General features: G+C 50.5%; 1 protein-coding gene across 1 annotated transcript in view; it reads left to right on the forward strand.

Moving 5' to 3' along the window:
* The window catches only part of ATG9A (autophagy related 9A), a 45,421-nt gene that overhangs the window by 14,582 nt on the left and 4,545 nt on the right, over window positions 1-26,294 (forward strand). The window contains exons 10-16 of the mRNA XM_075317117.1: window positions 11,942-12,095; window positions 12,257-12,436; window positions 13,597-13,830; window positions 13,919-14,085; window positions 14,346-14,463; window positions 15,064-15,271; window positions 16,095-16,237. Coding sequence (XP_075173232.1) covers window positions 11,942-12,095; window positions 12,257-12,436; window positions 13,597-13,830; window positions 13,919-14,085; window positions 14,346-14,463; window positions 15,064-15,271; window positions 16,095-16,237 — 1,204 coding nt within the window. The remainder of the gene's footprint in view (window positions 1-11,941; window positions 12,096-12,256; window positions 12,437-13,596; window positions 13,831-13,918; window positions 14,086-14,345; window positions 14,464-15,063; window positions 15,272-16,094; window positions 16,238-26,294) is intronic.

Here is a 26,294-nt window from a genome sequence, read left to right on the forward strand (position 1 = left end):
CAGCGGTGGCTGGAGGGCAGGTAGATCCGAATACAATCAGACAACGCCACGGCGGTCGCATACATCAACCACCAAGGCGGCACACGCAGTCGTCAAGCATTCCAAGAAGTTCGGCGGATTCTGCTGTGGGCGGAGGCCACAGCCTCCACCATCTCCGCAGTTCACATCCCGGGCGTAGAAAACTGGGAAGCAGACTTTCTCAGTCGCCAGGGCATGGACGCAGGGGAATGGTCTCTTCACCCGGACGTGTTTCAAGAGATCTGTTGCCGCTGGGGAACGCCGGACGTCGATCTAATGGCGTCTCGGCACAACAACAAGGTCCCGGCATTCATGGCACGGTCTCAGGATCACAGGGCACTGGCGGCAGATGCGTTAGTTCAGGACTGGTCGCAGTTTCGACTACCCTATGTATTTCCCCCTCTGGCAATACTGCCCAGAGTGTTACGCAAGATCAGGTCCGACTGCAGGCGCGCCATCCTCGTCGCTCCAGACTGGCCGAGGAGGTCGTGGTACCCGGATCTGTGGCACCTCACGGTGGGGCAACCGTGGGCACTCCCAGACCGACCAGACTTGCTGTCTCAAGGGCCATTTTTCCATCTGAATTCTGCGGCCCTCAACCTGACTGTGTGGCCATTGAGTCTTGGCTCCTAGTGTCCTCAGGGTTATCTCAAGAGGTCATTGCCACTATGAGACAGGCCAGGAAATCAACGTCCGCCAAGATCTACCACAGGACTTGGAAGATCTTCTTAGCCTGGTGCTCGGATAGGGGTTTTGCTCCCTGGCCGTTTGCATTGCCCACTTTTCTTTCCTTTCTTCAATCAGGAATGGACAAGGGTTTGTCCCTCGGCTCTCTCAAGGGTCAAGTGTCGGCGCTTTCAGTGTTTTTTCAAAAGCGTCTAGCCAGACTCTCGCAGGTCCGCACGTTCCTGCAGGGAGTTTGCCACATAGTCCCACCTTACAAGCGTCCGCTAGAACCCTGGGACCTTAACAAGGTGCTGACGACTCTCCAGAAGCCACCTTTCGAGCCGATGCGGGAGATCTCTCTATCTCGCCTTTCACAGAAAGTGGCCTTCCTAGTGGCAATCACTTCACTTAGGAGAGTGTCTGAGCTAGCAGCGCTGTCATGCAAAGCCCCCTTCCAGGTCTTTCACCAGGATAAGGTGGTCCTGCGTCCGGTCCCGGAATTTCTTCCCAAGGTGGTATCCCCTTTTCATCTCAATCAGGATATCTCCTTGCCTTCCTTTTGCCCTCATCCAGTTCACCAATGTGAAAAGGATTTGCACTTGTTAGACCTCGTGAGAGCACTCAGAATCTACATTTCTCGCACGGCGCCCCTGCGCCGTTCGGATGCGCTCTTTGTCCTTGTCGCTGGCCAGCGTAAGGGGTCTCAGGCTTCCAAGTCAACCTTGGCTAGGTGGATCAAGGAACCGATTCTTGAAGCCTAACGTTCATCGGGGCTTCAGATTCCTTCAGGGCTTAAAGCCCATTCTACCAGGGCTGTAGGTGCGTCCTGGGCTTTGCGGCACCAGGCTACGGCTCAGCAGGTGTGTCAGGCGGCTACCTGGTCGAGTCTGCACACCTTCACAAAACACTATCAGGTGCATGCCTATGCTTCGGCAGAGGCTAGCCTAGGTAGGCGAGTCCTTCAGGCGGCAATTGCCCACCTGTAAGAGGGGGCCGGTTTCCGGCTCTTTTTATCGAGGTATTCTGTTACCCACCCAGGGATTGCTTTTGGACGTCCCAATTGTCTGGGTCTCCCAATGGAGCGACAAAGAAGAAGGGAATTTTGTTTACTTACCGTAAATTCCTTTTCTTCTAGCTCCTATTGGGAGACCCAGCACCCGCCCCTGTGCCCTTCGGGCTGTTGTTCTTTTGTGTACACATGTTGTTCATGTTGAATGGTTCTTTTGGTCCATGGTTTCAGTTCTCCGAACATCCTTCGGATTGAGTTTACCTTAGACCAATTTATAAGTTTCCTCCTTCCTGCTTTGGCACCAAAACTGAGGGGCCCGTGATGCACGGGAGGGTGTATAGGCAGAGGGGAGGGGTTACACTTTTTAAAGTGTAATACTTTGTGTGGCCTCCGGAGGCAGTAGCTATACACCCAATTGTCTGGGTCTCCCAATAGGAGCTAGAAGAAAAGGAATTTACAGTAAGTAAACAAAATTCCCTTCTTTTTTTTTATGTTATTTTTAAGGGTGTGCATAGTTTTGCTAATATTTTTTTAATTACAACAATACATTTAAAATCTAAAAATAATGCAAGAAAATTTGCAAAACCATTTTACATCCACATTTTCCCTCCAGACGCATGTGTCATGGTTAAATATCTGCAAAACCAGAATGTGGTCTAATCCTACAGTCGTGTGTCGCTCCATTCCCACTGCCTCATCTTCATTTGTTAAACTACAGACAGTAGAAGAAGAGGTGAGCGATGCATGACAGGCAGGATCGGACCTTACTAAGGCTAAGTATATATATATATATATATATATATATATATATATATATATATATATATATTACACACACACATATACACATATACGCATACATACACACATATACACATACACACACACGGGAGGGGGCGGAGCCGTGCGGGGAAGTGTCGGGCTCCCTGGACACGTAGCCAGGGTAAATATCGGGTAAAAACTAAGCAAAGCACTTTTCTTGGTTACCCGATATTTACCTTGGTTACCAGCGTACACCGCTTAGCGCTGGGTCCTTGCACAGGGTAAATATCGGGTAACTAGGCAAAGCACATTGCCTGGTAACCCGATGTGTATCCTGGTTACGTGTGCAGGGAGCCAGAGAGAGCATGCGCAGCTAAATCCTACGGATTGCGCTGCTCAAAAAAACGTTACAAGCTGCGTTCCTTCCTCCCCGCTGTCAGTCGTTCCACGACTGATCAGTCAGGCGGAGGATGCAACGCAGCATCATCAGTCACAATCCGCCGCTCATACAAGTCTATGGGAACAACGGAATCCGCTAAACGGATTCCGTTGTTTACCAGAGCAGCGGATTGTGACTGATACAATTTAACAGAAGTGTGAACCTAGCCTAAGGGTTTTCTTTATCGTTCCTTATGGGAGACCCAAACCATGGGTGTATAGCTTCTGCCTCCGGAGGACACACAAAGTACTGCACTAAAAGTGTAGCTCCTCCCTCCGAGCATATACACTCCCCGGATGACAAATCCAACCAGTTCAATGCTTTGTGTTCAGGAGGTCACACACACACATGCATCCTCTGATTTTTGATTTCAAAGATTTGGAAGAAAAGCGGGTCCAATCTGGACTCCCGGCATGTCCCTTCTCACCCCACTGTGTCGGCGGTGCTGTTAAGGTTGATTTCAGGGCTGGAGCCTTCACATGCCGCGCTCCTTCGCCATCCCTTGGGGCTCTGGCTTGAAGTGGGAGCCATCACGGTTCTCACTGCTTTGCAGGAGACCGGTCTCCATCCGCAGCCCTGTTCAGGATCCTGCCGGATGGAGCGATGACCCCCCAGGGACCTGGCACCTGCGTCTCAAGCTAAGTACTGAGACGTTATTACCACAGAAAGTGGTCTTTCCAGGGGTCCCTTGTACTTTATTTGTGGGGGAGAATGTGTTATATGTATGTTTTAACATTTCCGGCCGGTTCTCCAGTTTTCACTGGAGAACCGCGCCGATGGTGCCTGCACGCTGGCCGCATGTTTAAATCTAGGCCCCGGCTTCGCCTGAGGCCTAGTTTCGATTCTATGTCAGTCAGTGCAGTGAGACAGGGTGGCTCCGCCCACCGGCTGCTCAGCACAGGGAAGGGACACTCCTCACTGAGGAAAGATTCCCTCCCCTGTATGCCTCATTTGCCCTCCGTCCTGCTCTCAGAGTAGGCCCCGCCCCCCCCTCCTCGCTGCGGACGCCATTTTCTCAGCGTTCTAGGGCACAGAGATCAATGTCTGCAAACACATTGTGACAAATGGGGGCCTGGGACAGAGCTCCCAGTTCTGGGGGATCTGGAGGGCACAGAGGTGCCCCTATGTTAAACAGTATGGCAAGCCACAACCTCCGGTTGTGCAGCTGCTTATACACTCTGTTTATATACTCTGCTGGGGTTTTTTTCCGAAAAGCCCCCACTTCTGGGGAATCTGGAGCAGAGATGTTATGTTAAACGGTCTGGCAAGCCACAACCTCTGGTTGTGCTGCTGCTTATATACTCTGTTTATATACTCTGCTGGGGGTCTTTCTGGACAGAGCCCCCACTTCTGCAGCATGTCTCATATCAGTGCAGGGCTGCAAGGCTGTTTTTTATTATGCACCGCATGTTGACTCGTACTGTCTGTACCGAGCACATAACCACATTGTGATGCCTGCTCTGACATAGTGGTGCCTCAGCCTGGAGGCTTATCCCCAGTGGTCCCTCCGGCTGCTCCGGCTCCGGGGTAGAATCCCTCTCTCCAGGGGACAGCTGTCCCGGACACTGCTGAGCATGCATCAGCCCCCTTCTCAGGGCGCTTCTGCTGCTACGGCTCGCTCAGCAAAGCTCACAGAGGATTCTTCATCTGGGAGCCCGTCCTCCTAAAATGGAGACGCAGGGTCCCCCTTCCCTCCTCGCCCCGCGGCTCTGGTCACGAGCTGACTCGCAGGACAAGGAGGATGCCTTACTGGGGGCTCGGACGCTCTCCATGTACCCCATTGATCTGTCCGAAAGTGACGCAGATGCTAATGATTTGATTGCGTCCATTATCTTTGTACTGGACCTCAATCCGCCTGTATCAGAGGAGCAACCCTCTTTGGCAGAAAAGCATCAGTATACCTTGCCTAAGAGAACAAGGAGTGTGTTCCTTATCCACTCCAGCATTCAGGTCACTGTGACCAAGCCCAGAGCCTGTCCTGACAGACGCTTCCCAGAGCGTGGTTCTGATGACTGTTTCCCCCTTCCACCAGTGGTGGTCAAGGAGTGGGCTCATTCACCAAGGGTGGACCCTCCGGGGTCTAGACTTTCAGCCCGGACAGTTGTATCAGTGGCTGACGGCACCTCTCTGAGGATCCCACTGTCCGCCAGGTTGTCCTTCTGGCCAAATCTATATATGAGGCGGCAGGGGCCTCGTTCTCCCCATCTTTTGCAGCAGTGCGGGCTCTCAAAGCCATCTCTGCTTCTCGGGAGGAGATGCATTCCCGCACCAGGGCCTTTATGCCCGAATTGGTTGCCTTAACTTCCAGGCTTCAGTCTTTTCATCCTATAGCTGGAGACTGTCACCGCACTGCGGTGGCCTCGGCTACTTCCCTCGCTATCCGCAGGTTCCTGTGGCTTCGAGAGTGGAAGGCAGATGCTTCTTAAGAAGTTCCTTGCTGGACTCCCTTTTGCTGGGACCAGTCTATTCGGTGAACAACTGGATGAAATTATTAAGGAAGCTTTTGGCAGGAAGAGTACTTCCATGCCACAACCCAGGAAACCTTCCAGGGCAGGAACCAGTCGAGGTTTCGTTCCTTTCGTTTCCTCTAACTGGTCGTCCTCTAAGCCCTCGGCCTCGTCCACTAACTCAGCCAAGGTCCGTAAACCAACTGGCGCATGAAGCCGCGTCCTAAGTCGGCAGGAGCTGCTGCCACCAAGGCAGCCTCCTCTTGATTATCTGACCGCGCCAGTAACGTCCTTGGTCAGTGGCAGGCTCTCCCTCTTGGGCGACGTGTGGTTTCAACACGTCTTCGATCAGTGGGTGTGGGTTACCATCTCCCACGGCTACAGAATAGAATTCTATTCAGCCGCCAAACAGATTTTTTCTGACAACTCCCCCCTGCTCCAAGGCCGCCGCCTTCTCACAGGCCGTCGCCTTCTCACAGGCCGTGGCATTCTTGCAGGCCAATGGAGTAATTGTACCAGTTCCCGACTGGGAACGGTTCTGAGATTTCTACTCAAATCTCTTCCTAGTCCCCGAAAAGGACGGTGCTTTCCGACCTGGATCTCAAGCTTCTCAACAAGCATGTTCAGGTGCGGCAATTTTGCATGGAATCTCTGCGATCAGTCAATGACCCAAGGAGATTTCTTAGCATCCATCGACATCAGAGATGTCTCTCTGCATGTGCCATTCGCAGTTTCCCACCAGCGTTGGCTACGTTTTGTAATCGGAGAGGAACATTTCCAATTCGTGGCTCTCCCCTTTGGGTTAGCCACGGCCCCTCGTGTATTCACCAGTTGCGGTTCTGCTCCTCCAGGGGTTGGTAGTGATTCCTTACCTGGACGCCCTTCTAGTCAGGGCTTCATCCAGTGCAGACTGTCAGCGGAGTGTCTCGCTCACTCTCGCCACGCTTGCAAGTCCACTCTGACCCCGACCCAGGAACTTGCGTACCTAGGGATGCAATTCGAGACTCGGCTGGCACTTGTGAAGCTGCCCTTAGTCAAACAGCAGTCTCTTCATCTGGCGGTTCGCTCTCTGCTGAGGCTCCGCCGTCATTCCATCAGGCACCTCATGCAGGTGCTGGGTCAGATGGTGGCGTCAATAGAAGCGGTTCCCCTTGCCAGTTCCATCTGCGTCCCCTGCAGCTGGACATTTTCCGCTGTTGGGACAAGGGACTTCTTCCTTGCACAGGCTGGTGGCTCTGTCGCCACAGACCAGGAGCTCTCTTTAAGTGGTGGCTTCGGCCCCTCTCTCTGTACCAGGGACGCTCCTTTCTGGCCCCGTCATGGGTGATTCTCACCACGGATGCCAGTCTATCCGGCTGGGGAGCAGTGTTTCTCCACCACCGAGCACAGGGCACTTGGACTCCGTCCGAATCAGCCCTCTCGATCAATGTGCTGGAAATCAGGGCTGTAGTCCTAGGACTCGCAGCCGCCTAGCAATGTTGGAAGTTCAACATATCCTTCAGTGGACGGAGGACTCCAAGTCCACCATATCCGCAGTCCACATCCCAGGCGCAGAGAACTGGGTGGCAGATTATATCAGCCGTCAAACCGTGGACAGCGGCGAGTGAGCCCTGCATCCGGCAGTGTTCCGGTCAATTTAGCAGGCAGGGCACTCCGGGAGTGGATCTAATGGCATCCCGGCACAACAACAAGGTCCCGGTTTACGTGGCTCGCTCCCACGATCCTCAGGCCTTGGCAGCGGACGCGCTGGTTCCAGACTGGTCCCAGTTCCGTCTGGCCTACGTGTTTCCCCCTCTAGCTCTCTTGCCCAGAGTCCAGCGCAAGATCAAAATGGAGGGCCGTCGGGTCGTACTCATCGCCCCAGGCCCAGGCGAGCTTGGTTCCCAGACCTGCTCCGTCTGTTCGTAGAGGTGCTGTGGCATCTCCCGGACCGGCCAGACGTTCTCTCAGAGGGTCCGTTTTCCACAACAATTCTGCGGCTCTCAGATTGACGGCGTGTCTCTTGAGCTCTGAATCCTTACGGCTTCAGGCATTCCTTCCGAGGTCATCTTCACTATGACTCAGGCTCGGAAGTCTTCCTCGGCCAGGTTTTACCTCAGGACTTGGAGAATTTTCCTGTCCTGGTGTCGTTCTTCCGGCCATGCTCCTTGGCCGTTTTTTCCTTGCCGGCCATCCTGTCCTTTCTACAGTCCGGTCTGCAGCTAGGACTGTCCCTCAATTCCCTCAAGGGACAGGTCTCGGCTCTGTCAGCGGCGTATCGCCCGACTGGCCCAGGTGCGCACCTTCATGCAGGGCGCATCTCACATCATTCCGCCTTACCGGCGGTCTCTGGATCCCTGAGACCTTTCTTGGTCCTCATGGCCTTACAGAAACCCCCCTTTGAGCCTCTTAGGGAGGTTTCGTTGTTTAGTCTTTCACAGAAAGTGGTTTTTCTGGTGGCCATAATTTCTCTCAGGAGAGTCTCTTATTTGACTGTGCTCTCTTCGGAGTCACCCTTTTTGGTTTTTTTCACCAAGACAAGGTGGTTCTCCATCCAACTCCGGGCCTTCTCACTAAGGTGGTGTCTCCGTTCCACCTTAACCAGGACATTTCATTGTCTTCCCTTTGTTCGGCCCCTGTGCATCGCTTTGAGAAAGCGTTGCATGCTTTAGATTTGGTGCGGACGCTCCGGATCTATGTGTCACGCACCGCTGTTTTTTTTTTGTTTTTTTTTTAGGCGGTGCACCTCTCTTTTTGTGCTGACCACAGGTCAGCGCAAGGGTCTCTCGGCTTCTAAACCGACCCTAGCTCATTGGATTAGGTCGGCCATATCCGATGCCTACCTATGTTCTCAGATGCCTCCCCCGCCAGGGATTAAGGCGCACTCGACCAGAGCTGTCGGTGCCTCTTGGGCTACGGCTCAGCAGGTCTGTCAGGCTGCCACTTGGTCTAGTCTGCACACCCTTTCGAAGCACTACCAAGTGCATGCTCATGCTTCGGCAGATGCGAGCTTGGGCAGACGCATCCTTCGGACGGCTGTCGCCCATTTGTGAAGTTAGGTTTCGCCTACTTCTCGGTTTCTGTTTATTTCCCACCCATGGACTGCTTTGAGACGTCCCATGGTTTGGGTCTCCCATAGGAACGATAAAGAAAAAGAGAATTTTGTTTACTTTCCGTAAATTCTTTTTCTTATAGTTCCGACATGGGAGACCCAGCACCCTCCCTGTTGCCTGTTGGCAGCTTTCTTGTTCCGTGTGTTTTCACCGGCTGTTGTTGTAGACAGAAGTTCCGGTTATTCCGGATTTTACTCTATCTCTACTTATGGGTGGATGTCCTCCTTCAGCTTTGGCACTAAACTGGTTGGATTTGTCATCCGGGGAGTGTATATGCTCGGAGGGAGGAGCTACACTTTTAGTGTAGTACTTTGTGTGTCCTCCGGAGGCAGAAGCTATACACCCATGGTTTGGGTCTCCCATGTCGGAACTATAAGAAAAAGAATTTACGGTAAGTAAACAAAATTCTCTTTTTTGTAGACTGTAAAGATGGCATCACATACAGCTGAAACCGGAAGTTTCCATCCACTCTCTAAAAAGGCACATCTGCAGGTTTTTCCCTCTGCTCTCTATACAGACACATCTGCAGGTTTTTCCCTCTGCTCTCTATACAGACACATCTGCAGGTTTTTCCCTCTGCTCTCTATACAGACACATCTGCAGGTTTTTCCCTCTGCTCTCTATACAGACACATCTGCAGGTTTTTCCCTCTGCTCTCTATACAGACACATCTGCAGGTTTTTCCCTCTGCTCTCTATACAGACACATCTGCAGGTTTTTCCCTCTGCTCTCTATACAGACACATCTGCAGGTTTTTCCCTCTGCTCTCTATACAGACACATCTGCAGGTTTTTCCCTCTGCTCTCTATACAGACACATCTGCAGGTTTGTCTCACTATCTGACATGAAATCAGAATCTATATGAAGTGAAAGCCGCACACCAAATTCAGAGAAATATGGACAAGCATAACTACCTTGTAATACATTAGGAATGAAAAACACAACTGGCCATATGAAAATTTTAAAAAATTGAAATGTGACATTGCAATAACTGCTGAGGATAATTTGAAAAAAGAGATATTTAGATAATGCATTGATCAATTCATTACTGCCCCATAACCACTTCACGGTAATCTCTTATTTATGGGGTCCCTAACCAAATGTTACATATGCGGTTAAAACCCCATATATAAAAGATTACCGTGAAGTGGTTATGGGGCAGTAATGAATTGATCAATACATTATCTAAATATCTCTTTTTTTTTTTTTTTTTTTTTTTTCAAATTATGCTCAGCAGTTATTGCAATGTCACATTTCATTTTTTTAAATTTTTCATATGGCCAGTTGTATTTTTCATTCCTTATGTATCATAAAGCAGTTATGCTTCTTCATAGTTTTCTGAATTTGTTGTGCAGCTTTCACTTCATATAGATTGTGTATATTTTAGCTAGCACCCTGTTCACATTTACAATTGTGTTCCAGCAGTCTTATGATTGTTATGAAATCAGAATAAACCTTTCCCGTTTTTAAGGTCAATTAGGAACTAAAATTATTTCTATTTGCCAAATGCCAGAATAATGAGAGAGAGAGAGTTTAAAGCATTTTTATTACTTTCTGCAAAGTCAAAAGCTTCCATACACTAAGAGTACTGTGCCTTGAAACAATATGAGACCGCCCGTATGATGTTGTCATGTCTTTGGAAGCTTCTGATAGGTTTATTGGCAACATCTGAGTTAATTACAGACACACCTGTGGATTATTGTAATGACACCTGAAACACACGGCTTCTTTGTGTAGCATCATGGGAAAGTCAAAAGAAATCAGCCAAGATCTCAGGAGGAGAATTGTGGATTTGTACAAGTCTGGTTCATCCTTGGGTGCAATTTCCAGATTCCTGAAGGTGCCTTGTTTATCTGTACAAATAATTATACGCAAGTACAAACAAGATGGGAATGTCCAGCCATCATACTACTCAGGAAGGAGACGGGTTCTGTGTACCAAAGAGGAACGTGCTTTGCTCAGACATGTGCATATCAACCAAACATCAAAAAGAAAAGACCTTGTGAAGATGCTGGCGGAAGCTGGTAAGATTGTGCCATTATCCACAGTGAAGCAAGTACTGTATCAACATGGGCTGAAAGGCCACTCTGCCAGGAAGAAGCCATTACTCCAAAAGAAACACAAAAAAGCCAGATTAATGCTTGCAAATGCACACAGGAACAAAGAGCTTAATTTTTGGACATGTCCTGTGGTCTGACGAAACTAAAATTGAACTGTTTGGCCATAATGACCATCATTACATTTGGAAGAAAAAGGGAGAAGCTTTGAAGCCAAAGAGCACTATCCCAACTGTGAAGCATGGGAGAAGTAGCATCATGTTGTGGGGTTGTTTTGCTGCAGGAGGGACTGGTGACTTCACAAAATAGATGTCACCATGAGGAAAGAAGATTGTGTGGCAATACTGAAGAAACATCTCAAGACATCAGCCAGGAACTTAAACTTTGGACGGAAATGGGTCTTCCAAATGGACAATGACCCGAAGCTACTGCCAAACTGGTTACACAGTGGCTTAAGGAGAACAAAGTCAATGTTTTGGAGTGGCCATCACAAAGCCTTGATCTCACTCCTATTGAAAATTTATTGGCAAAGCTGAAAAGGCTGGTGCGAGCGGCGACCTACAAACATGGCTCAGCTACACCAGATCTGTCAGGAGGAATCGGTCCAAATTCCACCAACTATTGTGAGAAGCTGTGGAAGGATCCAGAATATTTCCCCCAAGTCACACAGTGTAAGGGCAATGCCACCAAATACTAATGACAAGCAGGGAACGTCACTGTGCAGAAAGGAATAACAATGCCTGAAAACATTCTCTCTCTCTTGTTCTCTTTTTTCGCGCTCTTTTTTTTCGCTCTTTTTTTTCGCTCTTTTTTTTCGCTCTTTTTTTTCGCTCTTTTTTTTCGCTCTTTTTTTTCGCTCTTTTTTTTCGCTCTTTTTTTTCGCTCTTTTTTTTCGCTCTTTTTTTTCGCTCTTTTTTTTCGCTCTTTTTTTTCGCTCTTTTTTTTCGCTTTTTTTTCGCTTTTTTTTCGCTCTTTTTTTTTCGCTCTTTTTTTTTCGCTCTTTTTTTTTCGCTCTTTTTTTTCGCGCTCTCTTTTGCGCGCTCTCTTTTGCGCGCGCTCTTTTGCGCGCGCTCTTGCGCGCTCTCTTTTGCGCGCTCTCTCTTTCAATAGAAATAAGTTTGGTTCCTAATTGACTGAAAAATGGAAAGCTAGTGAGAAAAACCTGCAGATGTGTCTTTATAGAGTGGAGGGAAACAAAGGTAGGCCTTCATTCGCAAAAATTGTAGGATATTTTTGTAAATGGCTATAGAACTTAGAGGATTGAAAATGTTTGCAAAAGTATACACACCCTTTCCATAGATGTGTGCTAAAATTAATTTTATTTGTGGTCCCTCAGGCAATTACGTTTTATGAAGGAAGGCTTTCCCTCGCCAGGTGCAGGGCACGCCTGTAATCTCTAAATGATCTAATATTTATAATCTGTCCTAATCGCTGTCCTCTCTATTCCTCAGGTCGTTCATCCCTGATCAGCACTTGGTTTTCTGTCCGGAGCAGCTTCTCAAAGTCATTCTGGCCCATATTCACTACATGCCCGACCACTGGCAGCGCAGCGCTCACCGGGCCGAAACGCGAGGAGAGTTTGCACAACTTTTCCAGTACAAAGCGGTGCGTGTTACGTGGACAGATTGTCACCAGTAGAAGCTCTACGTGGGCAGGGTGGTAACTGGTGACGTGTCCTAGATCATTTTTTATACCTAGAAATGTCCAGCGATGGCTGGCTACATTCAGGTGCAGTGATCCCCGGTTCCTCCATTGCTTTCTTGCAGGTCTTCATTCTGGAGGAGCTCCTGAGTCCGCTGCTGACGCCTCTCGTACTGATATTTTGTCTGCGTCCTAAGTCCTTGGAGATCATTGACTTTTTCCGAAACTTCACAGTGGAAGTGGTGGGAGTCGGGGACACCTGTTCTTTTGCACAAATGGATGTTCGCCAGCACGGAAATCCTGCGGTAAGTGATCATGTAACACTGGATAGCCACATTGTAACGCCTGCCTGGATCCACAGACTCAGACGGGCTGTAATGGACAGGCTAGAGGGAAGCCACTCACCAAGCAGGACCCCCAGAACCCTGAAACCCTTTAACCCCTATACAGGGATTTGGAATTACACAGGGCCCTGGAGATCACTACCTGTGGATGGCTGCAGTCCGATGAGAGTAGTCGTCAGGCAGGGTCAAACCAGGAATTGCAGAACAGGGACAGAATCAGGCAGGCAAGGACGTAATCAGAAAACGTAGCAGAGGTCAAATCCGGATCGGGCAGCGAGGTACATAAACAGCAGGCAGAAGGGTAGTCAGGAAACAGGCAGAAGTCAGCACACAGGAATCACAAAACAGAACAGGGCAGAACAGGAACCAGAATATCAGAACTATCTCTGGCAGTGGTCAGCAGACAGGAGGGGAATTAAGAAGGGTGTGGTGTCTTCCCATTGGCTGTAGCTGAATGATGGGAACTTCAGCTGGAAGACGCACGCCACCTATTGTCAGCCAGTGGTACGGCAGATCCCATGGAAACCCAGACCAGTGGATGAGCGGAGTCTGCACCCACCGGTGTCGCTGCCATTGACTCCTCTCCCATCACCAGCACTATCCACGTCAGGAACACTGCATCGCCTGGCGATCGGAGCAGAAGTCGCTGGAGCGGACTCCGGTGGTGACGTAACGCACATGCAGCCAGCAGCTAATGTATAGAAATGACTCGTAGAGTTGCAAAAAAAGATTTGCAAACCCTGGTCTGGTGTCCATGTTGGTCATTCATGGCCGTCTCGCCAAAGCCTTGAAATTTCCTTCCTACCGGTCAGCATCCCCGTCGCCTCTTAAGTCCGTGTCTACATGTGAACACCGTACTGGCCTACCTGCTGATCAGACGAGGCGCTGAAGGTGCGGCAGGCAGGAGGTTGTAAGTGCTACTCGCATTTGGCTAGGTAATGGTAATGCAGAGATCCGTGCAGGTGCTGCATACACAAAACGGTAAATTTAGCAAAAAAGCTTCATATTTTGTGTAAAACAAAGTGGAGCCATAAAATGAAATGTAGTTATGAAAGTAGAAGCAACGCGTGAAGCCGGCGTCACCTGTAACTAATCCACTCGTATATTTGCCCGTCTTACAGTGGATGTCTGCCGGCAAGACCGAGGCGTCCGTTTACCAGCAGGCGGAGGATGGCAAGACCGAGCTGTCACTCATGCACTTCGCCATCACGAATCCTCGCTGGCAGCCTCCTCGGGAGTGTTCGGCGTTTCTCACGCACCTGCGAGAGCGAGTCCAGAAAGACAGCGGAGGAGCGACACCGAAAAACCCCCCTGCACTGGGATACCCCCTGCTCGGCTCCGGGTCGGAGTCTGAGGTGCTGGTTTGTTGAGTGGGCACTGCCGTTCTGTTATTACTGCTGGATTGCCATATCCACAACCCACTTATCTCCTTCTGTGTTTCAGCCCCACAGTCTGAAGGTGAACATGTTCCAAGGGATGTCCCCGGCGGGGATGCCTCCGCACACGGACGTCCTCTGCTCCCCACACGTCTCTGCCGTATCAGAGGTGGCGTCGGCTCTGCTGTCACTGTCACCGCAGCAGTCCTGTCACATGGCTCTAACCCAGAGCGGGTGAGTACACTGGGTACACAAGTCTAAAGCTGGTGACTTGGGGGGGGGGGTGCGGTGGACCCATATGCAGATTTCGGTCCTGTGTTAGACCCATCTATGCACTTGTGTAATACAGTACCTCCAGCTTTAGTATCTATGGGTCTATAAGAGGTCATTATATAGGACTTCTTACATCAGCCCTAAACCTAACATCTGCTAAATATTGACCCCCTTTATGGATAAATCATCTGATCCGAAAGTTCTATGTTATGTCCTTCCAGCTTTGATCTTAGGAATGGCAGCTTTGGAAGCAGTTTATGGGATGGCCCTAAGACCAGCGGGCCCGTGTCTGAATACGCCTCAATGGAGATGAGTCTGCACGCGCTGTACATGCACGAAGTAAGAGGGTTTATAATCTGCATTCTGCAAAACCTTAGTGCTGCACTACTATTACACAAGCCTGTTTACACTACTACTACACAAGCCTGTTTACACTACTATTACACAAGCCTGTTTACACTACTACTACACAAGCCTGTTTACACTGCTATTTCACAAGCCTGTTTGCACTGCTATTACACAAGCCTGTTTACACTATTACACAAGCCTGTTTACACTACTACTATTACACAAGCCTGTTTACACTACTACTATTACACAAGCCTGTTTACACTACTACTATTACACAAGCCTGTTTACACTACTACTATTACACAAGCCTGTTTACACTACTACTATTACACAAGCCTGTTTACACTACTATTACACAAGCCTGTTTACACTACTACTATTACACAAGCCTGTTTACACTGCTATTACACAAGCCTGTTTACACTGCAATTACACAAGCCTGTTTATATTGCTATTACACAAGCCTGTTTACACTATTACACAAGCCTGTTTACACTACTATTACACAAGCCTGTTTACACTACTACTATTACACAAGCCTGTTTACACTACTATTGATGTGTTGTGACCTTTCCTTCTGTTTGCTAGTTACATCAGCAGCACACTCGTATGGCACCGGGCCGACACATTTGGCACAGACAGGAGAGCGATGAGAGTGGAGACAGTGTGTCGGGGGATGGACTGATTAACACTACATCAAACTTGCCCACCTCTGCCAGTTGCCCCTCGCCGTCTGCAATGCTGCGGGAGGATAGGATGCCGCCTATCAGCGCCCACAGATTCAGTGCCAGCACAGGTACGGATTGTGTAAGATGCAGAAAACAATATATTTCCAGCGACCGCCAAAAAGTGAAAATAGATTAAAACGTCACATTTTAATTAGTCCGTTAAAATGGAAAATTTGCCCTTCTTTTTCTTTTTTTTTTTTTCTTGGCATTTGCTGGAAGTATTTCATCATTTTGTGCATTTCGTTGCCCAGAAGCCGGTCTGGAACGTCCCTGCACCGCACCCTAAACTTGATCATTTCTCCTAGGCTGGATTCACACGATTGTAAAGCATTGGATGCGATATGCTAATGACCCACAGCTCTTGCTGTGCTGCCAGAGTGAGACGATTGTTATGCAACTGTGATCCAATCCTGCGATCAGATCACAGCTGCAGAGGAGAGGGAGGGGTTAATCTCCCCATTGCTTCCATTGTCAGCTGGTGCGATTATTGCACTGCACTCAAAAGTCATCTGAGTGCAGTCTGATGTTTCTCTCGCACCCATAGATTTCTATGGGTGCGAGTGACACGTCTCTCAGACAATCGTAGCATGCTGTGACTTTTCTCTCATCTAGAATATGGATGATAAAAAGGTGACTATCTGCTCTGCCTCATTGCATAACATTGGTCCAATGTGAGATGTTCTCGCGTTGCACTCGTCCGAGTCATACGCTTGTGTGAGTGTACCCTTATACTGGTGAGCTGATGGCAACCATTTTCCCTTCCGTCCAATGAATATGTAGAGACTACATCCTGCACCTGGATCTTTATTTAGAGAAAACCGATCAAAATACAAGATCAGAACAGCGGGGACACATCACTTCTGACCGCCATTTTTTTTTTTTTTGTTACAGACTTTGGATCAATGCAGAGAGCCCCATCTAATTTAGCCCGGCAGCCTATGGGTGGGTGGAGCGAAGATGCTCAAAGCAGCCGGCACCCGGAGACCGTGCCGGAGGAAGGCTCTGAAGACGAGCTCCCACCGCAGACTCAGAAGGTTTGTGCATCCTACGCTCACACTGCTTCTGTCCGTCATTTCCAAACCTTCTCTCCCAGCAACAATAGAAACACGGCTGCTTTATATCACACAGCGCCATACCTGCCTAGTGGTTGTGTCTGGTATTGCAGCTCAGCCACACTGAAATGAATGGCCCGATCCCATTCATTGCAATGTGGCTGAGCTACAATACCAGACCTAATACCGCACAATCTATGATGTCACACAACCTTTGTTCAGGTGTGGCGTTGGTTTTGGAAATACTTAAGCAAGCATTGTTGACCTTAGGTTTTGGAAATAAGCAGCCATATTTTTTCAATTCTGTACAACCACTTCTGACATAGAGACCCACACGAAATTGCATGCACACCAATAAGTAGGTCACTTATGCCATTGTTCAGCAAGAGCCTCATGGTGCATGAATATAAGGTGAACACTGCTAATTAGCCACTACAGAGTGAGCTAGAGAGGAGCTCTGTGCCCATCACATACATTTTATTGAATTTTTATTTTTTTAAAAGGAAGTAACGTATTTTTCAGATTATAAGACTCGCTTTGTTCCACCCAAAAATTTGGGAGGAAAATGAGGGATGCGTCTTAAAGTCTGAATGTAGCTTACCGACAGGTGGAGAATGGGTGCTGTGCAGGCTGCAGTGGAGCTGAGCAGATGCTCTGCCAGCGAGGCGGGCTTCAAATAATGGCGCCAGAGTATGTACGAGTGCAGACGAGATCCCTGCTTGCCTGCGTACGCGTCAACTCTGGACGTCATTTCTTTGAAGCCCGCATCACCAACAGAACATCTGGGACACCCGCCGCACCACCCTGCTCCACACAGCCTCTGCAGCCCCTCCACCCCACCCGCAGCATCGCCCCACTCCAGCAGTGCCCCTGTCTCCTGTAACCCTGCTTCATGACTGCTGTCAAGGGGACCCTCTCTGGTAAGACCCCACCGAAATATTAAGACGGACCCCATTTTTTTATTTTTAAATTTGGGGTCCATAAATTAAAAAATACGGTACTTTTGTATATTCAAAGGCAAAGTCGTGTTTTTTTATCTTTTAAAAATGGAAGTACTAATGGTGGTTTGGTTGTTTTTTTTGTTGTTTTTTTTTTTTAATTAAACGGAAATGATAGATATATATATATATATATATATATATATATATATATATATATATATATATATATATATATATATATATATATATATATATATATATATATATATATATATATATATATATATATTATATTTCATTCATTTCTTTGTCGCTCCATTGGGAGACCCAGACAATTGGGTGTATAGCTTCTGCCTCCGGAGGCCACACAAAGTATTACACTTTACAAAGTGTAACCCCTCCCCTCTGCCTATACACCCTCCCGTGCATCACGGGCCCATCAGTTTTTTGCTTTGTATTGAAGGAGGCACACATTCACTCGAGCTCCCATTTTAGTCAGCAGCAGCTGCTGACTTTATCGGATGGAAGAAAAGAGGGCCCATAACAGGGCCCCCGGCATGCTCCCTTCTCACCCCACTCTGGTCGGCGGTGCTGTTAAGGTTGAGGTACCCATTGCGGGTACAAAGGCTGGAGCCACATGCCGTTATCCTTCCCCATCCCTTAGGGGCTCTGGGTGAAGTGGGATCCTAACCGGTCACCATGCACTGGGACCGGGCTCCCTCCGCAGCCCCAGGGGGAATCTGACGGACAGGAGACCGGGTATCATCAGGGACAGGGCCCTGCTCCTCTGAGGTACTCTGTGTCCCTTTGGGGACGGCGCATAGAGCGCCTGTGTAACGGACGCTGCAGCAGCTGCTGGGTGTTTTGTGTCGCCGGGACTACCGCGCCGACCGCGCTTGTTTGCCGGCCGCGTTACTAAATTTAGTTCCCGGCTTTTGCGGCCTAGTACCGCATACTCCCGCCCCCGGGCCTGCCAGTCAGGGGTAAGGGCGGGACGCTAGACTGGACGTCAGCGGTGAGGGCTGGAGCATACGGAGGTATCCTCCTCCCCCCTCACTGAGCACTGTGGGGCACCAGATTCCCGCACTTTCTGAGGCACGCCCACGGCTCCCTCCTCCTCTCAGAACGCTGGCAGCCATTGCTATCAGCACTTCTGCCGGTGGAGAACTTCAGACCGAGATCCACAGCTCTGGGAGGCCCAGGCAGGGAATCTGGTGGACACACAACCGCTGAGGGCGGTCGGTAAGCCGCACCTGTTACTAGGTGCTGGCCCCCCTGGGTGCCGAAGTGTATATTTATATCTTTATATTGTATACATTTACTCTGTTCGGCCGCACTATTTGCTTTTGGCTATATACCCTCACTGATTGCTCTAAGAGGAGACCACAGCATGTCGTCCGCAAAAAGCAAGGGTGCCAAGGCACAGGCTTATTTTGCAACCTGTACCTCTTGTGCGGCTATGTTACCTGCAGGTTCCACCGACCCTCATTGTGTGCAATGCTCGGCCCCTGTGACACTCACTCAGCCGGAGCCTCAGCCACGGGTGGGACCCCCGGCCCAGGTAGAACCACCGGCTTCCCCTGTCCAGGTGGCAGGGACAGAGTTTGCAGTGTTGGCTGAGAAACTTTCTGAGTCACTTTCACAATCCATGGCTCAGTCTATGGATAAATGGTCTGCTAAGATACTAGAAGCTTTGCAGTCCAGACCGGTAACACAGGCCCCGGGCACTGTTGAATCATTGCCCCCAGGCCCCCCTCGGTCGGCGCAGCAAAGTGCTCCTGGGGTGACTCCTAGCTCCCACGGTGAGGACTCCGACACGGACCGCAGTCCCAGACCGGCTAAGCGGGCTCGCTGGGAGCTTCCCTCGACTTCATCACACTGCTCAGGGTCTCAGCATGAGGACTCTCTGGAGGATGAAGCGGAGGTCGCAGCCCAGGGCTCTGATCCTGACGCTGCTCTCAATCTTGATACACCTGAAGGGGACGCCATAGTAAATGACCTTATAGCGTCCATCAACCAGGTGCTAGAACTTTCTCCTCCAACTCCTCCGATTTGAGGAGTCAGCTTCTCAGCAGGAGAAATTCCAATTTAGGTTTCCCAAACGTACACGGAGTGCGTTTTTCGATCACTCCAACTTCAGAGATACAGTCCAGAAACACCGAGCTTTTCCGGACAAGCGCTTTACTAAGCGCCTTAATGACACACGTTACCCCTTCCCCACTGACGTAGTTAAGGGTTGGGCTCAGTGTCCCAAGGTGGATCCTCCAGTCTCTAGACTGGCGGCTAGATCCATAGTAGCAGTGGCAGATGGTTCATCGCTCAAGGATGCCACTGACAGGCAAATAGAGCTCCTGATGAAATCCATCTATGAAGCCACGGGCGCGTCTTTTGCTCCGGCATTCGCAGCCGTATGGGCTGATTAATTTGAGATTAATGCAGTCACACGTGCCTCTACTCCGCAGGTTGTGTCTTTAACCTCTCAGGCGTCGGCTTTTTCGTCCTACGCCATGAACGCCGTCCTGGACTCTGCGAGCCGTACAGCGGTAGCATCCGCCAATTCAGTGGCAGCCCGCAGGGCCATGTGGCTACGCGAATGGAAGGCAGACTCTGCTTCCAAGAAGTTCTTAACCGGTTTGCCATTTTCTGGCGACCGTCTGTTTGGCGAGCAATTGGATGAAATCATTAAACAATCCAAGGGAAAGGACTCGTCCTTACCCCAGTCCAAACCAAACAGACCTCAGCAACGGAAGATACAACCGAGGTTTCGGTCCTTTCGGCCCTCAGCCAGGTCTCAATTCTCCACGTCCAACAGGCCACAGAAGGGCCAGAGGAACTCTGATTCATGGCGGTCTAAGTCACGTCCTAAAAAGACCGCCGGAGGAACCGCCCCCAAAGCGGCCTCCTCATGACTTTCGGCCTCCCCAAACCGCATCCTCGGTCGGTGGCAGGCTCTCCCGCTTTTGCGACGCCTGGTTGCCACATGTCCAAGACTGATGGGTGAGAGACATTCTGTCTCGCGGTTACAGGATAGAGCTCAGCTCTCGTCCTCCGACTCGTTTCTTCAGGACATCTCCGCCCCCCGAGCGAGCCGATGCTCTTTTTCAGGCGGTGAGCACTCTGAGGACAGAAGGAGTGGTGATCCCTGTTCCCCTTCAAGAATGTGGTCGCGGTTTTTACTCCAACTTGTTTGTGGTGCCAAAAAAGGACGGATCATTCCGTCCCGTTCTGGACCTCAAACTGCTCAACAGACACGTGAAAACCAGACGGTTCCGGATGGAATCCCTCCGCTCCGTCATCGCCTCGATGTCCCAAGGAGACTTCCTAGCATCAATCGACATCAGGGATGCTTATCTCCATGTGCCGATTGCACCAGAGCATCAGCGCTTCCTGCGTTTCGCCATCGGAGACGAACACCTTCAGTTTGTGGCACTGCCTTTCGGCCTGGCGACAGCCCCACGGGTCTTCACCAAGGTCATGGCAACAGTGGTGGCGGTCCTACACTCTCAGGGACACTCGGTGATCCCTTACTTAGACGATCTTCTAGTCAAGGCTCCCTCCCGGGCGGCATGCCAACACAGCCTGAACATTGCTCTGGAGACTCTCCAGAGATTCGGGTGGATCATCAATTTCCCAAAGTCAAAATTGACACCGACCCAATCGCTAACTTACCTCGGGATGGAGTTTCATACTCTCTCAGCGATAGTGAAGCTACCGCTGGACAAACAGCGTTCACTACAGACAGGGGTGCAATCTCTCCTTCGAGCCCAGTCACACCCCTTGAGGCGCCTCAGGCACTTCCTAGGGAAGATGGTGGCAGCAATGGAGGCAGTTCCATTTGCGCAGTTTCATCTGCGTCCACTCCAATGGGACATTCTCCACAAATGGGACAGGAGGTCGACGTCCCTCGACAGGAACGTCTCCCTTTCTCGGGCAGCCAAAGCCTCTCTTCAGTGGTGGATTCTTCCCACTTCTCTGTCGAAAGGAAAATCCTTCCTGCCCCCATCCTGGGCTGTGGTCACGACGGACGCGAGCCTGTCAGGGTGGGGAGCGGTCTTCCTCCACCACAGGGCTCAGGGTACCTGGACTCAGCCAGAGTCCTCCCTTCAGATCAATGTTCTGGAGATAAGGGCAGTGTATCTAGCCCTAAAGGCGTTCCAGCCGTGGCTGGAAGGCAGGCAGATCCGAATTCAGTCGGACAACGCCACGGCGGTGGCGTACATCAACCACCAAGGCGGCACACGCAGTCGTCAAGCCTTCCAAGAAGTTCGGCGGATTCTGCTGTGGGTGGAAGCCACAGCCTCCACCATCTCCGCAGTTCACATCCCGGGCGTAGAAAACTGGGAAGCAGATTTTCTCAGTCGCCAGGGCATGGACGCAGGGGAATGGTCTCTTCACCCGGACGTGTTTCAAGAGATCTGTTGCCGCTGGGGAACGCCGGACATCGATCTCATAGCGTCTCGGCACAACAACAAAGTCCCGGCATTCATGGCACGGTCTCAAGATCACAGAGCTCTGGCGGCGGACGCATTAGTTCAGGATTGGTCGCAGTTTCGACTGCCTTATGTATTTCCTCCTCTGGCACTGCTGCCCAGAGTGTTACGCAAGATCAGGTCCGACTGCCGCCGCGCCATCCTCATCGCCCCAGACTGGCCGAGGAGGTCGTGGTACCCGGATCTGTGGCATCTCACGGTGGGTCAACCGTGGGCACTACCAGACTGACCAGACTTGCTGTCTCAAGGGCCATTTTTCCATCTGAATTCTGCGGCCCTCAACCTGACTGTGTGGCCATTGAGTCCTGGCTCCTAGCGTCCTCAGGGTTATCTCAAGAGGTCATTGCCACTATGAGACAGGCCAGGAAACCAACGTCCGCCAAGATCTACCACAGGACGTGGAGGATCTTCTTATCCTGGTGCTCTGATCAGGGTTTTACTCCCTGGCCGTTTGCCTTGCCCACTTTTCTGTCCTTCCTTCAATCCGGAATGGACAAGGGTTTGTCTCTCGGCTCTCTCAAGGGACAAGTATCTGCGCTTTCCGTGTTTTTTCAAAAGCGTCTAGCCAGGCTTCCGCAGGTACGCACGTTCCTGCAGGGGGTTTGCCACATAGTCCCTCCTTACAAGCGTCCGCTAGAACCCTGGGATCTGAACAGGGTGCTGATGGTTCTTCAGAAATCTCCTTTCGAGCCGATGAGGGATGTTTCTCTTTCACGCCTTTCGCAGAAGGTGGTCTTCCTAGTGGCAGTCACATCACTTCGGAGAGTGTCTGAGCTAGCAGCTCTGTCATGCAAAGCCCCCTTCCTGGTGTTTCACCAGGATAAGGTGGTTCTGCGTCCGGTCCCGGACTTTCTCCCTAAGGTGGTATCCCCTTTTCATCTCAATCAGGATATCTCCTTACCTTCTTTTTGTCCTAATCCAGTTCACCAATGTGAAAAGGATTTGCACTTGTTAGATCTCGTGAGAGCACTCAGGCTCTACATTTCTCGCACGGCGCCCCTGCGACGTTCTGATGCGCTCTTTGTCCTTGTCGCTGGCCAGCGTAAAGGGTCGCAGGCTTCCAAGTCAACCTTGGCTCGGTGGATCAAGGAACCAATTCTTGAAGCCTACCGTTCTTCTGGGCTTCCGGTCCCTTCAGGGCTGAAAGCCCATTCTACCAGAGCCGTGGGTGCGTCCTGGGCATTGCGGCACCAGGCTACGGCTCAGCAGGTGTGTCAGGCGGCTACCTGGTCGAGTCTGCACACTTTCACGAAACACTATCAGGTGCATACCTACGCTTCGGCAGATGCCAGCCTAGGTAGGCGAGTCCTTCAGGCGGCGGTTGCCCACCTGTAGGAAGGGGCCGTTTTACGGCTCTTTTTATCGAGGTATTATTTTACCCACCCAGGGACTGCTTTTGGACGTCCCAATTGTCTGGGTCTCCCAATGGAGCGACAAAGAAGAAGGGAATTTTTTTTACTTACCGTAAATTCCTTTTCTTCTAGCTCCTATTGGGAGACCCAGCACCCGCCCCTGTTCCCTTCGGGCTGTTTGTTCTTTTGTGTACACATGTTCATGTTGAATTGTTCTTTTGGTCCATGGTTTCAGTTCTCCGAACATCCTTCGGATTGAATTTACTTTAGACCAATTTATAAGTTTCCTCCTTCCTGCTTTTGCACCAAAACTGAGGAGCCCATGAGGCACGGGAGGGTGTATAGGCAGAGGGGAGGGGTTACACTTTTTAAAGTGTAATACTTTGTGTGGCCTCCGGAGGCAGAAGCTATACACCCAATTGTCTGGGTCTCCCAATAGGAGCTAGAAGAAAAGGAATTTACGGTAAGTAAACAAAATTCCCTTCTTTATTATTATATTTTTCTTTTCTTTTTCGCTCCGAATTGGGAGACCCAGACAATTGGGTGTATAGCTATTGCCTCCGGAGGCCACACAAAGTATTACACTTAAAAGTGTAAGGCCCCTCCCCTTCTGGCTATACACCCCCAGTGGGATCACTGGCTCACCAGTTTTGTGCTTTGTGCGAAGGAGGCAACACATCCACGCATAGCTCCACTGTTTAGTCAGCAGCAGCTGCTGACTATGTCGGATGGAAGAAAAGAGGGTCTATACAGACTCCCAGCATGCTCCCTTCTCACCCCACTTCATGTCGGAGGTGTTTGTTAAGGTTGAGGTACCCATTGCGGGTACGGAGGCTGGAGCCCACATGCTGCTTCCTTCCCCATCCCTTTTTACAGGGCTCTGGGTGAAGTGGGATTCTATCGGTCTCCAGGCACAGAGACCGTGCTCCATCCACAGCCCCTGGTATCTGCTGGACATGGAGCGGAGTATCTTCAGGGACATGGCCCTGCTACATGGAGGTACTCGGTGTCCCTGTGGGGACCGCGCAGACACACGGCAGCACTGCTGGGTGTGTTAGTGCGCCAGGGACAGCGGCGCTGTCCGCACTAGTGCCATCGCACACCACAGCGTTGCTGGGTGTGTTAGTGTATTGGGTGACTACCGCGCTAACCGCCGCTGCCGTTTTATTGAAGGCGCCGCTGGGATTTGTGGTGCGCCGGGGACTTCCGCGCCGGCCAGCACTGATATGCCGGCCGCGCTTATTAACTCGAGTCCCCGGCTTCTGGGCCTAGTCTCCCTTCGTTACCGCCCACAGGCCTGACAGTCAGGGTAGGGGCGTGACGCTGCATAGCACAGCAGCACTGAGAGCTGGAGTATGTTTTGCATACTCCACCCCTCTCACTGTGTGCACTGTGAAACCGGATTCCCGCACTTTCTCAGGCACGCCCACGGCTTCCTTCTCTACACAGGACGCCGGCAGCCATTAGTGTCAGTTTCTGTACGATACAGAGACAAGTGTGGAAGACCCTGGCATTCTGATAGTCACACAATCGCTGTAACAGGCGTTAAGCAGCACCTGTGGTGCTAACCCCACTAGTGCAGAAGTGCACTTATAGATATGCTTGTACTATATACATTGCACTGTTTGGTCGCACGTTGTATATACCCTCCTGGATTGTGCGGAGGAGTTATCAGCATATTCTCTGTGTAAAACAAAGGTGCAGAACCACATGTTTTTCTATGCAGCCGGTACAGCATGTACGGCTATACGGCCGGCAGGTTACATAGACCCCCATTGTATCCAACTCAGCCGGAGTCTCTGCTAATGGCCAGAGGATAAGGACGGTGTCTGCAGTATTTACTGACAGATTTTCTGAGACTATGGCTATGATACTAGAAGCCTAGCAGTCCGGACATGTCTCTCACAACATGGGCACTGTTGAATCATTGATCCATGGCCCCCCTCAGTGTGAACAACTAACAGCTCCGGGAATGTCACATGCATCCCAGAGTCACGGTTCTGCACAGACGTCAGTCCCAGACAGCCTAAGCGGGCTCACTATGAGCGGCCCTCGGTTTCATCAGGGTCCTAGCAGAAGGACTCTCTGTGTACTGAGGCGGAAGTAGCTGCTCAGGATTCTGATCCTGAGACCGCTCTCAATCTGGATACACCTAATGGTGACGCCATAGTGAATAATCTTATAGCGTCCATCAATAGAATGTTGGTTATTTCTCACACAGCTCCTCCAGTGGAGGAGTCAGCTTCACGTATTTTTCTGGACCACTCTGCCTTCAGTGAGGCAGTCCAGGAACACCACACTTATCCAGATATGCGCTTCTCCAAACGGCTTAGGATACACGTTATCCCTGCCCCCTGACGTGGTCAAGGACTGGACCCAGCGTCCCAAGCGGCATCCTCCAATCTCCAGGCTTGTAGCTAGATCCATAGTTGCAGTGGGAGATGGAGCTGCACTTAAAGATGCCACTGACAGACAGATGGATCTCTGGTCTAAATCCATCTATGAGGCTGTCGGCGCACCGTTGGCTCCAGCATTCTCACCCTTGGGGCATTCCAAGCTATTTCAGCTTGTCTTACACAGATTGACACGGTTACACGTACATCTGTGCCGCAGGTGGCATCCTTAACCTCTCAAATGTCTGCATTTGTTTCTTACGCGATTCAGGTTGCCCTAGACTCTGCGAACCGTGCGGCAGTAGCCTCCGCTACTCCGTGTTTTTAAGCAGAGCCTGGTCTGCTCGTTAAGTGAATGGAAGGCAGATTCTGCTTCCAAAAAAGGATGCTTAACCAGTTGCCTTTTTCTGCTGACCGACTGTTTGGTGAGCGTTTGGATGTAACCATTAAACAGTCCAGGGGTAAGGATTCATCCTTTCCTCAGCCCGGACACAACAAACCCCAACAGAGCAGGAGGCAGTCGGGGTTTCGGTCTTTTCGAGGCTCGGGCAGGTCCCATTTTTCCTCGTCCAATGTGGACTCAAAAGGATCAGAGGAGCTCAGATTCTTGGCGGGCTCAGTCACGCCCAAAAAAGAGACAGTCTGAAAACCCGCTTTCAAGGCGGCTTCCTCATGACTTGCGGCCTCCTCTCTCCGCATCCTCGGTCGGTAGCAGGCTCTCCCGTCTTGGCGATATTTAGCTGCCATAGGTCAATGACCGTTGGGTGTGAGACATTCTGTCTCACGGGTACAGGATAGAGCTCACTTCTCGTCCTCCAACTCGATTCTTCAGAACTTCTCCACCTCCCGGCCGAGCCGCTGCT

The sequence above is a fragment of the Anomaloglossus baeobatrachus genome, chromosome 7, assembly GCF_048569485.1.
Source record: "Anomaloglossus baeobatrachus isolate aAnoBae1 chromosome 7, aAnoBae1.hap1, whole genome shotgun sequence".
NCBI lineage: Eukaryota > Metazoa > Chordata > Amphibia > Anura > Aromobatidae > Anomaloglossus > Anomaloglossus baeobatrachus.